General features: G+C 32.1%; 1 protein-coding gene across 1 annotated transcript in view; it reads left to right on the top strand.

Annotated features, from left to right (window-relative positions):
* LOC106478300 (coiled-coil domain-containing protein 158-like) overlaps positions 1-18,762 on the top strand; it is a 45,517-nt gene that overhangs the window by 5,256 nt on the left and 21,499 nt on the right. Inside the window, exons 4-13 of the mRNA XM_013938830.1 lie at positions 244-339; positions 2,628-2,791; positions 4,458-4,577; positions 5,928-6,012; positions 10,422-10,541; positions 11,646-11,819; positions 13,862-13,974; positions 14,922-15,110; positions 16,072-16,153; positions 17,103-17,377. Of these exons, the coding sequence (XP_013794284.1) occupies positions 244-339; positions 2,628-2,791; positions 4,458-4,577; positions 5,928-6,012; positions 10,422-10,541; positions 11,646-11,819; positions 13,862-13,974; positions 14,922-15,110; positions 16,072-16,153; positions 17,103-17,377 (1,418 nt within the window). The remainder of the gene's footprint in view (positions 1-243; positions 340-2,627; positions 2,792-4,457; positions 4,578-5,927; positions 6,013-10,421; positions 10,542-11,645; positions 11,820-13,861; positions 13,975-14,921; positions 15,111-16,071; positions 16,154-17,102; positions 17,378-18,762) is intronic.

Below are 18,762 nucleotides of genomic sequence, written 5' to 3'. Positions count from 1 at the left end.
AGATACGACCGTGTGATTAATTGCAGGTATGTTTACCTTTTGGTGTTCTGTGGTAATGAGATACGACCGTGTGATTAATTGCAGGTATGTTTACCTTTTGGTGTTCTGTGGTAATGAGATACGACCGTGTGATTAACTGCACGTATGTTTACCTTTTGGTGTTCTGTGGTAATGAGATACGACTGTGTGATTAAACTGCACTTCAGAGTCTATATCTAAATGATTGTTTAATTAACGTTATAGATAGAGCATATGATGCAACGAGCCTATAAAGACCTTGTAAACATTGGATATTTAGGTAAAGAAGACATTGTTGCTTTTATGGAAGGGCTCGTTAAGGTATGTAAAAAAACAATTAAGTGCATAATTATACTAGATTTTTTAGTGCTGTATGGCGGTACATATATATTTAGAACGCTATTATAGAAAATAACTATGAAACTAGTTTTGAAAGGAAACTTTTATTGTCTAAAAATGTAAATAGATGGTTAACGCATTAATGTGAAAATGAAGTATTAAATTATTAAATAATAACAATAAAGGAGGTATAAATATTATTTTTCTTTTGTTTATTATTCAGCGCAAAGCTACCCTAACTTTAGATACAAGCAGTATAAACAAACACATGGTATAAGGAGATGTTCTTGCGCACCCCAGAGGCACAGCGGCATGTCTGTGGACTTACAACGCTGGAAACTGGGTTTCGATACCCGTGGTGGGCGGAGTACAGATAGTCCTTTGTGTATCTTCGTGCTTAACTACAAACAAACAAGATGTACTTGCGCAGGGTCCCCGAAAGTGTTCTGTTTCAAGAGTAAATAAAATTAAGAGTAACAAATATTCTTATTCCATGTTTTGAAGTTTATATGTCATACTGTGTTGTAGCCTACAGAATGCATAATTCTTCTTGTGATTCATGGCATGTGAACGTTTTACTGACGTCACGACAGTATATATTGCAACGATAAGCATCCCTTATGTGACGTCATTTTAGTGTCTACTAACTAACTAACAGACAACACACTTCTTTATAGTGGTGCGAGTGGTTAAAACAGGTGACCCCTCCAGGCGGCTTTCGGGGAAATATTTAAGTACATATTTTACAAGTTTATTTTCAAGTGACTAAATCAACTGTAGATAGCACAGTCTTGGGATTTATGAATTGTAACATGAAGAACTTCCTGCTGTTTTGTTTTTTTGTTCAATAATCACAAAGCTACATAACGACGATCTGTGCTATGCCCACTGCGTATATCGATACTCGATTTTTTGCGTTATAAGTTATCAGACTTCCGTCTTAGCCACCTGAGAGCATTTGCCTTTTGCTATGCAAACCAACACTAATGTAGGAAAAAGTTTGTCCTGACACGATAAAAAAGGAGCAATAAATGCGCAACCCTTTGGTTGAAGGCAAAGTAGGTGACATCGGGGGTGGGGGTTGAGCTTGACAGCATAATATATATTTTTTAAAATCTAGAAGATATTTTCTATCATTTCCTTCATTCTGATACGACAAGTACAATAGCCCATAACGGAGCATTTCTTTACAATGGGTTATACGTTATAAAGCTGACATTGTTACTGAATAATCTAATGAACTTTCGTTAACACAGCGTAACGAATTTATAAAACGAAGTATTTTGGAGCAGTATAGATATTTGGAATTAGATAGGACAACATACTATGTGGCTATCATGCATCCATCCACAATCATATGTTAAGTTACACTTAGGGCTCTAATATCCTACACTGAAACGCGCGTGAGAGTGTTGAGTGATAAATTTTTCAAGCTAATGTTACTTTTTTTTATTGTTTCTAAGACTAAAAATTAAAAAACAAAAAAAATGGGGGAAGGTTGGCCTTGCGGTATATTCCTGAATTTTGGAGCTAGCGAGCAGGTTTCGAATTCATACGATATTTTAAAATATTCCTCACACTTTAAGCTGTGGGTTCATTATGTCAGTGGTAGTATGGTGCTGCTACCTACCTACGGTCGGTATTTCAAAAATAGGGATGGCGGCAGATAGCCTTAGTAGCTCTGCCATAAAAAATACAAAAGTATAAAAAAAGAGAAAGACTAAAACAAGAACTTCCCTTTAAAAATTGTCGGAGCTTCATTTTCCAACCACCCTTCTCCACTTTACGTTCTTACGCCTATAAATAGCAGCGTGATTGTGAAACAATTAGATAATCCGTGATGCATCCAATGTTAATACTCTTTCTAGCGTTGTTTCATGCTCTTAGAAGAAATCACTACAGTATGTTTGTAATGGATATTCGCGCAAAGTTAAAGAAGGGTTATCTGCGCAAACCATCCCTAATTTTAAACTGATAGATTATACTAGAGGGAAGGCAACTGATCAACGATACTCACCGCCAACTCATGAACTAGTGTAATCATATAGTGGGATTTTGACCGTTACTCTTATAACGCACCCACGGCTTCAAAATGCGGAGCGCAACTCTGCGGCAACACGATGCGAACCATGGGTCCTCGGATTCATAGTCCAATGCGCTAACCACTAAGTCGCGCCTGGCCCGAATCATTATAGATGCTAATACAAAGGATATTAAATACTTTATGAGATTTTAAAAAGTAATAATTCTATTCCTATTTTATCTTTCAGGCTGTTAATCGGATTTTGATTGACAACCAACGACTAATTTCGCATTTAGGGAAACAACTTAAGCTAAAAGAATTAATTCAGGAAAAGGAGAGCATAGATAGATATACGGAGCTAACCGAAAAATGGATAGAACTTCAGTGTATGAACGCCTGTCGAGACTACAGGTAATATTAATAGGATACTCACAATAATTAGTTTTCAAAGACTGATTTAACGGCCAATATCATAGACAAACATTATTAATTTTTACTCTTAGAAAAAGTTATAACAACTTATAGTTAATTCACTTTATGACCTTAAGCAATATTACTTTAACGTCACAAGAGGTAAATCCAAGTCAGTGCTGGGAAATTATTTCTTAAAAATATATCATACCTGTGGAAATTATCTCAGACTCAAGACGCCTACATATCATAAGTAATAGATAATTGTTAAGTCCCAATATTAAACAATAACCATTATTAACTTATCGCTAGAGCGGATGAGCTCTGGACAATTTTATACAGCGCTCACTAGTACTATATGCAGGGTGAACATGCGAATAGGTTCACCACCACCCCTACACACTCCCATGTGAATTTTAAAACTATTTTATAGTGTAACAGCATAATGAGTATTGCTATATTTAATATTTATAATTTGTTTAAAAATTATGCTGATACTCAGTACCATTTCTGCGTTTTAGTTTTAAATGAAATTCACTCCTAGTTATAGCATATTTTATTATAGCATAACAAACCTTTTCTTTCAAAATAACATTTTATTTTTGGTAGCTACTTCTGTTTTATTATACGTTGATATATTGACATCTGAACATAGTATATTGCACAAAATGTTTTCTTGATTGGGGCATTAAAGAATATTAAAAGATACGATTAAAAATTAATTAAGCAAGCAGATTATTAAAAATAATAAATAATCACAGAAAGATCTGAACGGCTCGTTTTGACCCTGTTCACATAATCGTACGAAAATATGCATTTGGAAAACTGTTAAAATCTTTTAATATTATATTAAAAATAGACATTAATTAAACGCTTTATAATGAATCTGATAAAAGGTAATATTTGAAAACGATGCACGATATCAAAACTCTTACTGTAAACTAGAATCCCGGTTTCGATACCCGTGGTGGGCAGAGCACATATAGCCCTTTGTGTAGCTATGTGCTTAACTACAAACAAACTTACTGTAAACTTTTCATTCAAAAATTAGTTTTAAATCCTGCTGAAAATATAACTACTTACTTATTTTTTTTCTAACCATATGACAAATAGTATTTTATAACCAAATGAAGTAAGATGGTCAAATGTTACAAGTGGTGTTCTTCGGCTATTTGTATGAGTCATTGAAACAAAAAGTTCCAGTATTTGTAGTCTTCTGAAGTTTTATTTATTCTTTAACTGCATCAGAAATGTCGAATATAAATATACTAATGTTTAGATTATCTAGGACTAATACCTCAATAAATTCGAATATAAATATATTAATGTTTAGATTATCTAGGTCTAATACCTAAAAAAATTCTAATATAAATATACTAACGTTTAGATTATCTAGATCTAATGCCTCAGGACTAAAATAATATCCAATAGGCATCTAAAAATATCATAAGTACTCATGGGCAGATAACATTATTGCTGCTTTACCTAGTGACAACTTAATTTTTGAAATGACAGGCAGATAGTATGCTATAACATAACTAAAATGAAAACGACTGAAGCCTATAATAATATATAGAATAATAAATAAAGTGTACACAGCAATAAATACAATATAGCAGATATTATAGTGGGTGCAGCATCATAATAATTTATATTTTCACACTAGTTTCTTCCTGAAAAGAAAAATGGATTTTTTGGGCTCAGAATTTGGAAACATTATCAAGGAATGGGAGACTACAATGCAAGGTTTTGCAAAAGAAAAAGAAACTATTTTCGGTGAATTCATGTAAGCTATGTAATGTTAATAATCCAACTATTCTGTGTTTATGTGCATGTATATGTATGTATATATAGTGAATTACCGTATTAGAAACTCATTCCAAGAGCTAAGGACATCTAAACTGACATTTGTGTAGCTGTTGGGACCCGTATATATATACACACACACATACAAATACAAGTATTCAAGAAAAAAAGGAAAACTGCGGGTTTCGTATACCCATAACTGCAAGATATAGCATATACGAAACTACAGAATTTAACAAACGTGAAACTGAAAGACTTCACATATACAAAATCATAGACAAATGATAAATATATAGGTATATGTTTAAAAAAAAACTAACGAAAAAACACATACGAAAAACCATTCGTTTTAATGAACATTTATTCTTTCATTGCTATCAATCCAAAAAGTTAATATTAAAATGCCCCCAGTAGCACAGCGGTATGTCTGCGGATTTACAACGCTAGAAACCGGATTTCGATACCCGTGGTGGGCAGAGCCCAGATAGCCCATATAGAAGTATACTTCCGTTTTATAGAAAGCAACCAAACTGACAATTTACAGACATGACGAAGATAATGCTAGTTTTCAAAGGTGAATATTTTTCTACTCTTGTGTTCTACTTTTAAATATTCAAAGAGTTTTGTTTTTTTTTGCACTCGATTTCTTGAATAAAAAAACAATCTGAAAACATAATGTTAATGTGCTAGTAATCAGCGCCTTTCTGTAAAATTTTATTTTATTTGGTTCGATACTTTACGTAAGCGATATCTTGATAAATACAAATTTTAGATGAACGTGGTCATATGGGAAAAAAAATCACATGGATAGTGTTGCTTTTAAACACTAGTAGTTTTGAATCATTTTCAACCGTGTAATTAACCGAACAGTTTTTTTTTATTGAACCACTGGATTTGTTGCATGTTGTAATGTATAGTGCTAAATGTTGCGATAAACTTCTATAAATTGAAAAACATCTATTTGAAAGTGGTTTATAGAAAAATAGGTAGATAGAAATCAAATATACAATAACTACTTATAAACATTACAAAACAGTTTTGCAAATAATACTTAATGGGTGGTTTAGGTCGTGTATTTGTGAAATATGAGGAAATGTCTTTATGGGTAGCAACGGTTGATAAATCTCGACGTTTCGGATAACTCCCATTTCCCGTTTGCAATAACTCTTTACCTTTGATGGTATTCTCATACAGGTATTCAGGTAATTAGTCATAAGACAAAAACTTGTGTTGTATTTAGATGTTAAATTTTGTATGATCTTTATAAATATATATACATACCCCTATAAATAAAAGAAAACCAAGTGAATATATAGACATCTATTTTTAGGAATTTCCTACCACCAGATGTAACATCCACCGATGTTGACTCTTGTTATGATAAGCTAGTGATCGTTCTGAAGAAAATGGGTAAGGTACTACATTTCAAGGATTTCTATTCGTTTGAAACACGATATCACTTATAATATATCCATTTACTGTTCACTTACCTTAAAAATGCTAGAAAAAATATACATACAATTTGATCGTGTACTATATATCTACTAAGTTAGAATTTTTAGTTCAACTCTATATTTGGAATAACTGTTTTAGATAATTTTTTACTGTTATTCTTTGAAGAAACATTTATGACTTTAGTATTTAGCTTGATAAAAACATACACTGAAACTTTGGAAAAATAAATGTTATTTTGTATAGAAGTTACTTGAAGTACAAGTATTGACTAACACAATATTTCAGGTCTCAGTTGTTTAATAACAACTGAATCCAACAATGTCACTGTAGAAACTGTACATTACACAGGTTAACATTCTAAACCATACAGTTAAGTTTAACCTTTTAAACGGCTAGTACTTGGATATCTTGTTTATTATTTAAAACTTTGTGAAAGCTAGATTTAGCTGAGTTTATGGTGTGGCAAACCTTCAAGCGATTTTATATCGTTTTGACACTTAACTTTATTTTTTAATGTTTTGAGAATTTAAACATATTTAACCTCATCTCGAAAATTATTTTAAAGGAAAGCCAAAAAATTTCACGTATCACCTTTTAACAAGTAACTGTTTTAAACGTTGATCTTGTTATTGCATATTCAACGAAAGAAAGAATAATGACTGCGTTTTGTGTTTTGTTATGTTTTTTTATTTATGCAAAACATTTAATTAATGAAACCTGTTTCATTTTATATTATATTATACACAAAATACAAATCATGAGTCAAAATTCTTTAGCCACCGAATAAAAAAACACACATCAAACATCATACTTCAGTTTTAAGTTTCACATCACACTAAGCCTTGCTCTAAACTGGTAGTACAACATTGTGAATTGATAGGTTTAAAAAAAACCTGTTGGTGGCCTAACACGAGCTACCTGACAAGTTATTTATTTGTTTGAAATACTATCGTTGATTATCGTATTTTGGTTTTACTACCAGTGTGAATGCCAAGGAAAGGAGGGCCCACTTCTTAATTTTTCTTCCTCCTCAAAATTTCCATAAAAAAATTAGTAATTGGTACATCTACCCAGAATACAATGTATTTAGTTGCTAGGCAACCACACACACAAGGAAAACCCATCCAACTAAACGTTGTCCAATCTCTGAAGAGTCCTTTGAGCTTCTTAATTTATCTTCCATGAGTTTATTTCCTCTTGTCCTCTAATGAAACGCATTGGCCCTCTAAGCCCATCTGTCTGCCTCCCCTTTGCCTCACCATTTTCAGAATCCTGGATTTGGAAATTCCCACTACTAATAAACCAGTGACTTAAAAAAATGTTATTCCTACGTTATTTTGCTAAAGCTATCGATTCGAATATGTTTGTCAAACAAGCGAACTTTTTCCGTTGTATGGGAATTGTCAAACTTTTTTCTCAAGAGAACTAACGTGATGCTTCTCATGTTATTTCTGTTAACGGGTTTGAAATTAATTAATTATAAAACACCGTTCTAAACTAATACATATATATTTATACCATGTGATCCAGGAATTGTGCTTTTGATTTCAGTTTGCCCTAAAAACACATTGGGCTTCCCTCAGACCAGGAGTCTAGTTCTTCTAATCTACAAACGCCCTAAGTTTATCAATATATTTGTTAGACTTTGACATATCTTCCATATTGCACAGGGTGCTGCTTCTAAGGATTATTGTGTGTAGTGAACCATTTGAGGTAAATGAGTAAACCTCATTTGCTTGCATGAAAATGGAACGAAACAAATCCCCATGAAAGCATGTCTCATGAACCTTAAAGACGGACCCCCCTTTCCACAGTGAATTTAGAAAATCTGATGAATAATGAATACTTAATACTGAATATTTAAAACTTCAATGGAGAAAGAGGGGGAGTATAAGCCATTGTTGCGATCATCAGATAATTCTTCTACGGCAGTTATTTTACACATACCAGTGTCTCAAATGTTGTATTGAAACCTACGAAATGCATCTACCTCCAGAACGAAACAAATCCCCATGAAAGCATGTCTCATGAACCTTAAAGACGGACCCCCCTTTCCACAGTGAATTTAAAAAATCTGATGAATAATGAATACTTAATACTGAATACTTAAAACTTCAATGGAGAAAGAGTGTGAGTATAAGCCATTGTTTCCCGTGCCATAATCAGATAATTCTTCTACGGCAGTTATTTTACACATACCAGTGTATCAAATGTTGTATTGAAACCTACGAAATGCATCTACCTCCAGGTGCCACTTATTGTGCAATTTTATAATATTTTCAAAGAGATGATTTAATTTCTACGTTGTTAACCCAGTTTTTTGTCACTATGAAATGTATGAACGTCTCAGATTTTACGTTTTCCAACCTGAAAAATTGACATCCTTTTCTCAATTAATGTTGTAGATATTCTTTAAATCACGTGATAGAGAAGACGTACTAATTCAAAACTTGAAAAGGAGAATTTTATGAAAGTTTGGCTACTAAATTAGCATTTTTGTGAGAAACACCAAACAAAAGAAAAAGACATTTTCATGAAACCTCCTCTCTCTCTCTCTCTCTCTATATATATATATATATATATGTATATCAGATATTTGTTTCTTTGTTATTAAGCGCAAAGCTACACAATATGCTATCTGTGCTGTGCCTACGTTGGATATCGAAATCTGGTTTTTAGTGTTATAAGCCTTCAGACTTACCACTGACTGAAAAATAACGCATTCTTTTCATAAATATATTCTTGGTACATATATGAAAAATCACAATTACTTTTCGCGGTGGGGGTATAAGTAGCTCTGAGTGAAGCCAAGAGTGCAACACAGTTAACCTTTTTAAAGTCCATGGATTAGATCTAATTTACACCAAAACACAGAAAATGTCATGAACTGCATATAATATCTTTGGGATGCTCAGTTAAGTCATTATCTTACAGAACTTGCTGTCACTGATTTTACCAGAAAATTGGAGGACTCGTTATGCAATAGTTATGAAGAATGTTTTAAGGAGATTGACAACATAACTGTAAGTTCTAAGTCGTCTATTACGTTGATCAATGTATTTTGCTGGAACTACAAGTATTAATTAAATAAGAGTTCGTATACGTAAATAATCCGAGGTTTTTACAATCCTGATACCTATGAATGATGGTGTAATTGTTTCAAAATGCATACAAAATACGCGTTCCAATTAAAATTGAGAAAATTCAAATAAAGCTCTTGAAATCTGATTATAAGAATTTTTTATTGCTTTGTTTAAACTTGTCCATCAGTAAAAACTGAATATTCGGAGTGATATGAACCGAAATATACTAGCTAGTAAGAAATCCAGTTACATATTTTAGTTTGAAATAATTTCCAGCTCCAAAGATACAGATATTATAGTTCAAATATTCCTTTTTCTGATCCAAAAAATAATTGTATGCGTGGACTATATACAATGTAAAAACATCTACTTATTTTGAATGTAATAGAATTAGGGAGTGGAACATAATAACAGTTATAGCTTAATGGTCGAATCCTTCAATACAAATTTAGTTTTAAGTGGAGAGTTTGTGCATGTGTTACAACAGAAACACAAAAAAACATTTCCACTCTGTCCACCGCGGGAATCAAACCTAGGAATGTAGCATTTTACCAATGATCCACTGGGGGACTCCAATAAGAGACTTGTAACAGCCGTGCTAAGCAAAGTGCGGCGTTTTATAGTAGGTGAGAATCCACAAACGCAAAGATCAGAGGCAAAAGCCATCCACGTGCCCCAGGCAACAGTTCACAGCATAATCCAGAAGGAAATCGTCTGAAAAAGTGGCACAAGTCACGTGTATCCAAGCTGCTTCCACGACACATTTGTTCAATTGTCGCATATCTCAAACAGTTGGAGGAAGAAACGAGTATTCATGCTGTTCCATATGAGGTCAAATTGGTTAAGTCTCCTGATGCAGCACCTATATATTTCTGTGCGATCAGACTGTTGACGGGGACGCTGATAAACTGTCGCTCTCGTACATTAGAAGAGGCATGGAAGGCAGCAGGGAAGAAGAGTGTACTTTGGACATGACAGCCTTACGAGAGCCTTTTGAAGTGAAAACTACGATGCATTGCCCGAATATGGCGACACGGACTGTAACGACGTAGTGAGGTTCCAAAATTGTTTGAATATAATGTACTCAACCTCTGTATTACATCATCTTCTTGTATATGTTGTGAGTGTTTTTGTCTAATAACATTACTAGTGACAATGAACATTTTATTAGATAAATAAAGGTACTTAGTTACTCATACTTTAAGTTAGAAACGCAATTTGCAAGCTCACATAACCAGTATGTGGGCAGAATGTTGTGAACAATAATATTTTTCTTTTATGTTCAGGTTATGGATAAAAATGCAGCTTTTGTAACTGAATCAGATATCCAAGTTCTTCGTGACCAGCTTCTACCAAAAATAAATGAACAAAAAGAAGCAAATATTTGTCAACTTAGAAACATCCAGGTAAGGAGAAGAAACGACTTTGGAACTATTAAATGAGCACCGCTGTTATTACTTTTCATTCTAACTTTAAAAAATCTATCTTTTTAGAAAGTCCTATTAAACCTAGTTATTGACGAGTATTGCGTACTCCCTTGGCTTAAGACTAAGTTTATAGAAAAAAAATACAATGTGGTCAAAACATAAAAAAAAAACTTTAAAACAAAATAGATGGCGCCAAGCTGTTCAGATGTTCAGCGATCTTTATACACAAAAAGTACAACGACAACGAGAGTATTTCTAAAATAGAAGAATATTTTGTTCGTTGTTAAGCGCACAGCTACACAATGGACTACCTGTGCTGTGCCCACTGCGAGTATCAAAACCAGATTTTTAGCATCAAAAGCCCTCAAACTTATCCTTGAGCCACTGGAGGAGGGGGTGCCTTACTAGGTGGTAGCCTTGCCATTTAAGCATCTGGTACCTACTGGAAAGCTAACAAATTACAAACTTTATATCTATTGTTATAAGCGCTCACACCCTCTGCTGAGCCACCAGAGGACTAAATAGAGAAAGAATATAGCAGTGAAGTAAATTGTTACTCCAAAAGAATAAAACTGGAATTTTCAACTTGAATAACACCTTATGTACACGTAGGATAAACGACCATGGGATTCAGTTATAACTTTAGAAACGAATGTAAATATGTGTGAAGATAAGTAGGTAAATTAGGAGATAAGTAAAACGTAATATTGTAAAGTTAGATTTTAGGTATATCGAATACTTACATTTATAAAGGAAAATTTTGCACAATGTTATGACTTTCATCACTTGTTTTCAACTAATATTAATCGTGTACTATTTCCTGATTTTTTCTTCATTTAGTACTTTAAGTTTTTATCGAAAAACCTAAATTAAAAATAATAGCTGTCTCTTTTTAGGGACTTTTCATGATTCGAACGCGAATGTGTTTGTGATATACATACTTTTCTTATTCTGTACAAATAATAGGTGAGACAGAAAATTAACAGTTACACATATAAATGTTACAGTGCCATATATAAAAAAGCTTTTTAACTACAAATGACAGCTGATGTATTCACGAGTTTGTAATTCACTGTTATGTAGGACACTCTAGCAGTCGAGCACAAGCTTATAGTTCTCAACTGCACTACACTGTATAGAACGGTCCAGAATGCAATGGACCTTTGGAATGAAATCACAAAGACATTAACAGAAAAAGAGCGGGAACTTGAAGCAGTATGCCAAATATGTGTTTCTCGACAAGAACAGCGCTTGCAGGTAGGAACTTCGATGAATGTTTAGGTGAGTTAAAATTATGTTTCAATTCTGAGCACAAAAAGCTGAAAATTCTAATTACTACTAAAATCATTAAAATAAGTTTATGATAATATTCAACAATATGTATTTAAACCAATTAAATTACTCATTACAATCCCTTTTTAAAATTTATTCACTAGTTAAATGTTTTAATGAATGTTAAAAAAAAATCCACAAAGGTAGGCATATAATGTTTAGATTCCACTTAACATTTAATCAGGGAAATAGGTTAAGTGTATTTCAAATATGTAATCAAACACGTAAGAAATTATAAAATATGTGATTAGTATTTTGGTGGCTAGTCCATCCCTCTCCAATATTTTCGTTAAAAATTTCAATATTTTGTTTATTAGTGTGTCTTTTATGTGTAAGTAATTTTTCAAAAGGATCTGTAAATTTTATAAATGTTTTTCACTGCTACAATACCGTAACATCTTCCAGTCGTTTGTATTTCATGTGTATGTGTTATTTTTATGTTTCTTTCTGGAAGGTAAAAAAGATAAACTTGCTATTTAAAAAGATCCATTACATTATATAAAACTTTCGTTTTCCCAAGTTTTAGCTTGAATATTTTTCGTACCTCCCGTCATTACTTAAAGTTTCCTATACATTTTCTCTGATTCATATAACATTTAATATTTTTTATCATTTAAATCCCCCTTACCAAAAATATTCGGGAATATTTACAGCATTTATCATGTATTTGTATTTTCTTCCCTTGGATTGGTGTTTTAAAATATTTTTAAAGGGGAATTAGCAATTAATTCGATTGCTTATCATAATAATTGTCGTATTTCGATAATGTCATTGGGAGAATTTAATATTTAACCATTTGCAAATAGAATAAAAAATTGGGCTCGACAATCTTATACGTAAAAATGCATATTTACGATTATATATTTCAATTTTTACACTTGCAGCTTTCAGATTTCACGAAAATTCAAACAGATGTCACTAAGTGTACGTTAAATTTATCAAATATTTAAAACTTTTTGTATAACTCACAGTATATTGTTTAAAATTAATCTAAAAACGTATTATATATATATCACATCAAAAACAAACAAAAGTTTATTTTTAGAATATTTTCTAATAAGAATTAATTTGAATTAAATTGTAATTTTCGGAATTAGTTATTAGATATTTGTCACTTTTCATTTTAATGTGCATAAGAATCAATATCTTAACTTCAGGTGGTACACATATAATATTCTAGGTTACAAGCATCAGATTTCTCACCATCCCTTGACTACTATTATCAATAACTTAACAAACATGATTATATTTCTACAATTTTCACTGGCTTGGTAAACCAGAGCAAAACAAAAAGTGTGGAACGTATTTCAGGTTACAATTTGTAACCATTTTTGCACCATATTCTTAGCAAACCCAATTTTGTTTTTCAACTCAAAACGTTTGTTTGTTTGTTTTGAATTTCGCGCAAAGCTACACGAGAGCTACCTGCGTTAGCTGTCCCTAATTTAGCAGTGTAAGCCAACTCTTGGGCTACTCTTTTACCAACGAATAGTGGGGTTGACCGTCACATTATAACGCCCCTACGGCTGAAAGAGCGAGCATGTTTGATGGGATGGGGATTCGAACCCGCGATCTTCGGATTGCGAGTCGAGCGCCCTAACCACCTGGCAGCTCAAAACGTGTTACAGATGGCGAGATATATCATTTAAGTACCATGTTCATTATTACACATGTTGGCCAAAATGTCTAAACACTCTGTATGTCTTATTATTAAACACACAAAAAAGGGAAAAAAAGTATTGGATGATCTGATTTCTCTAAATCTATAAAATCACTCTCCACACGTCTTAAATTAGATTATTATCAAAGGAATTCATATTAAAACTATAGAAAGTCAAAGTTAACCTGAAAAGATGAGACCAATACGATATAATAAACCCCTGTCTCTCAGTTTTTAATTTACAAGTTCAAAAATACATTTAACAATAACAAGTTTATTTTATAAACTTACCTTAATCCCATTCTAGGTACAAGAAACACGACTGATGCATTTGTTAAGACAGTTACGAGAAGGACATCCTGTAAGTCATGAAGACACCATTAATAAAATTCAAGAGTTAATGGAAGAAATTGAATATAGGTACGGTACAGTATGATATTGAAGTAGACTTTTAATTTCGAAACTATAAATTTGAAAAAAGATAGTAATTACTAAAAGAAAGGAAGATTATATTGAATATGGCTACAGCATGTTTTTATTTCAAAATTTTACGAAGGAAATTCGGTACAGGTTAAAACTTTTTTTGGCATCTGATTTCACCACTTCTCTAACAATCATTTAGATACTATTAAGAGCTATAATTAAAGTAATTCAATATGTGACTCCCGACAATCGTTAACGTTTTAATGAATGTTTTATTATTATTATTAATCTGAAGTGAAGCATGTATAAGCTTCGTAGCAACTTTGCGCAAAGCTTAATGTGATTAGCAGTTCTTGACGTGAACAGTTTCGGTATAAAGTTTTTTTGTTGAAAAGCTTTTTCTAAGCAACAAAAACAACAAAACTGTTTGTATGCGTTTTTAACGTAATTTCGTTTTCGCGTAAAGCTAAAGAGTAACTATTGTTTTTAAGTTAAGAGAAAAAAATAGAAAATTAACCATATTAATTGTGATTTGTTTTTATCACAAGGTTGTTATTTTTTTAGACTTCAAAGTCTGAAATTTTTAGAATTTTCATTATTGTTCAAAATATTTAATTACATATATTAGTTTAGTAATTTGGCAGGGTGCTGATCACTTTCGATGCTAAACTATTTTTATGACGAGACTGTTTATCATCTACATTTCAGCTGTTTAACATGTTTGAAAACTATACTTTTCGTTGCAATACTTCTAGTTACACCAGTCGATACGAAGAGGAATGTACAGTTTGGCAGATGTACCCTGGCCTCCTAACCGACCACATACAGAATTATGAGAAAAAACTGAGGGAATTATTTGAAGACCAGCTATCAATGCTTGTAAAAGATGAGACTTGCTCTAAACTGATTCTAAATAACTTTTCTTTTCAAACACTTGATAACAGGCTGGATGGAAATTATAATACTGAGAAAAACCACGATCCAACTACAAATACTGCAACTGATAATGAATGTAATTTAAACAGCTCTGACGAAGACGCAAAAAGTGGGCTAGATGAATATGCACATCGTTTAAAAAACATATTCAAGTTAATAAAAGTTGATCCAAGATTTCTTCAGGATTTGGGAAATTCGTAAGTTACTAATACTTACCAAACATAAGGATCATTATACGACAGATTAAAATATCTAATAACTGTTTTACATGTATAATGTCAAATTCTGTAGACTAATATCCCAACAATAATGGAAGACTAATGAGGAAAGTTTCCACACTTATTAGAATAAGAGGCTTAGACCTTAGGTTGTACCTTTATCTATAACATGTGATTATTGAGGAAAAAATGTATTTTGTTTTCGAAATAATTTCGAAAACATTTTTTTATGAGATTTTACTAGCTATGTATTCGAACTGCAATGGTTTACCATAAGATACAATTTGGTCAGTTTTTCAAAGTTAATGTTTCTCTTTTCTTGAATAATAAATCAGCTTAAGATAGAAATCTGTATTTGACCATGAAAATGGAACCATATAGTTAATCAAATAATGTACTAATGCAGCTTTATTGTAGTTGTTGTGAGTAATATCTTAAAACATAACAGTGTAAAATGTAGCTCTGGAATAATGGAAACATAGTCAATGTTTCAGTTTGTTCATGACTGGAAATACCATATACATATGTATGAGAGTGTAAGAAGGACATTGCTGTGATAAAGGTGTAATGTTTGAAAATTTTAATTTTTAAGTTGCATAATCATTCTTAAAAATAGTTTTCACTTTATATTTGTTCAGACTTGGATTCATAACAACAGGATATTTAATTGATTTGTTTCAAAATATTCAGATTATCTCAAGAAACTGCTGTGCTGCCACTTGTTGTAACTCATTTATTTCAGGAATTGATTTTCTCATCGAACCCATTTACTTGCCTTGATCACTGTATTCGTTCTCCATAAAGATAAGTGAGTGAAGTACTTATCAAAGCAAAATATTAATTTATGTTTTGTTAGGCGTATGAATATTATAAATGTATAAAAGAGAACCGGCGCTCCTTATATAGTGATCGAACTAAACGTGTGTTTTAATATTTAAAGAGTGAGAAAAAATTTCACCCAACACCTTGAAGATACTCGTAAAGAAATGAGTGAAAACACAGAACGCATTTTAGCTGGAAAGGTAATCCTGTGTTAATACCTCTTGCAACATTAAAAGAACACTTGTAATGCTATTGAATCAATAATCTACTTCTATCTTGAGATTTTAATAGGAAATATTTAATGAAATTTTATTTATGTAGATGTAACTTGTCTAAAGTTTTACTTTCACTAAAAAGTTTACTTTTGAACAACTTTAAGAAAACACTAGACCTTATTTAATCTATTTATAATGATGAACAAAAAACAATGACCTCAAAAAATATAAATAATGATTTACAATAGAGATATTTTAAGTAGAAGTTTTGTAAGTAATTACTTTTAACCGCTTATTATTTGTTGTATTCAGTGATAACATTTATAAAGTGACATCGACATAATTCAAATAATTGTTCATTATGTTTGTTTGTAATTAAGCACAAAGCTCCACAATGGGCTATCTGTGCTATGCCCATCACGGGTATCGAAACCCGAATTCTAGCATTGTAAGACCGCAAACATACCGCTGTGCCACTGGGGGGCTGTTCATTATGAAAGAAAAGTTTAATACGAGAATGAAAATTTTGATGTCTTACCAAAAGGTTTTAAACATATATTAATTAAGTTGACACAAGAAGATAACATGACATTTCCAAGATGCTTTAATTTGTAAATCTCTTTCGTAGTGGTATTAAAAATTCTGTAATATTTTACGTATCTTCTGGAACACATTTGTTTGCGTGTAAATGTATTTGCTATACCTCAGTTTAAGGTTTCTTTTAAAGCCTTCAAACATTCAAGGAAATTACAGTTTATTTGCAGTTGCTTTAAAGTTTGTTTTCCTCAGATTGATCAGTAGTTGAGAAGATGGCGTCACTGGGAATGTTCTCTTATTTCTTCTTGATTTGCTCTGGTTGAAATAATCGAGCTATACGTTTAATGTTTTTTGTTGTTTTTTTTGTAATGTGTATTAACAAAACGATTCTCTACAGCTGGAAGACTTGGCCAGAAAGCTAGAAAGAGAACTATATATTCAACAGAAGCGTACACAAAACATAATTCCCGAAACACTGAAAGAAAGACAACAAGAAATCCAACTTCATAAGAGTCGGATTTCAAAGTTTATAACGGAAGTAACTTCTAATCTACAAAAATTAGAAGCTGATAACGATGCTGTGGTTTCTTCAGTAACAACTACAAAGTGTGCCTTATCTAAGGAGATGTCAGAAGCTGTAACGCAGCTTTTGGAAATTAATTCTTCTAAAAGGTAAACTAATTACTTACCAATTCTTTACGATGAACTGGAGTCTTTACCATCAAAACTAAGACTGTTAAGGATTTTTAGTATTTTTTGTCAAACGCCTTAGTGTAATCAATACAACACACGTATAATATTTTTGTATTTCAATTACTCTTTCCATCACTGTTCTAACTAGATATCTATGTGACATTTCTTGTACCTTTACCTTCAACAACTCCGCATTGTGCTTTTTTATGTCAGGATTTATTTTATTTCTCACTCTGGCCATGAGTATTCTCAGTAGGATTTTCGGTATGAGGCTCATAATGCTTATTGTTCTGAATAACACACACTCAAGTATTCCTGGGTTTTTAGGCAATGTACTAAAAATGATTTTGACATGTCAGATGATATCCCTCCAGTTTCAGATATCTTATTCAGGAGTTCTGTGATAACATAAATTCCAAACTATACCAAGCATTTAACCATTTTATTTGTTATTTTATCTGTACCTGCTGCTTTTATTTTCTTCATAAGTTTGATTGTTTTCCTTACTTCATCTTTTATTATTGACGGCCCTTTCATATTTCTCTGTATTATTGGACTTACACTTTTGTCATCATCATACAGTTGTTTGATGTATTTTGACTGTTCTCTAAAATTTATGCTTTTTCCTCAATAATGTGTCAGCCCATTGTTGTTGTTTTTTTACTCTTATCCTTTTGTGCATGTTGTTACGTATTGAGAATTTGAAATAATCCAAAGCCGCGTTAAATAATTTAACTTTTAATAGTTGAAACGTACCTGGATTTAGTGTTTAGAAATATGCCTGTATTTTATCTAATTTACGCTATTTGCCAACATGATTGATTCACACCATTTTGTTTTGAAATAAATACGTTTTAATATATATGTATATACAGTAGTATAATTTACAATACCAACTATTATGATTAATTATTACAAATCAAGTTTCATAAACAGAAATTTCACTAACTTACAAATAGCCTAAACTCGTCTTCCTAGTTCAGATATCCAGCAAGTTGTATGTAGATACAATTGGTGGGAAGCTAGCTAGCTTTGTCAGGCACTGGATTTTTGGACCGTTGAAGTAAGATAATATTTTCATAAAATCACTGATGTCCGATGAAAGATTAGTAATATTATTGGAGAGATATTAACGTTTGCTGGGAATTCACTGACCTTCGAAATTTATAACTGTTCCTGGTCAAATGTCATATATTTTCCGATTGATAGGGGTTAGCAAAATCACAGTTTATAGCTTACACGGTTATAACAGTTTCATAGTTGACTTGTGTCTTCTCTGTTCTCTGTTGTCTGTTGTTTTTTGGCGCGATGCCCTGCTGTTTTTATAGGCGAGACACATCTTCTAGAACCTTCGAATAATAACG

The sequence above is a fragment of the Limulus polyphemus genome, unplaced genomic scaffold (genome assembly GCF_000517525.1).
Source record: "Limulus polyphemus unplaced genomic scaffold, Limulus_polyphemus-2.1.2 Scaffold198, whole genome shotgun sequence".
Lineage (NCBI taxonomy): Eukaryota > Metazoa > Arthropoda > Merostomata > Xiphosura > Limulidae > Limulus > Limulus polyphemus.
This window is presented reverse-complemented; position numbering and strand designations above follow the sequence as displayed.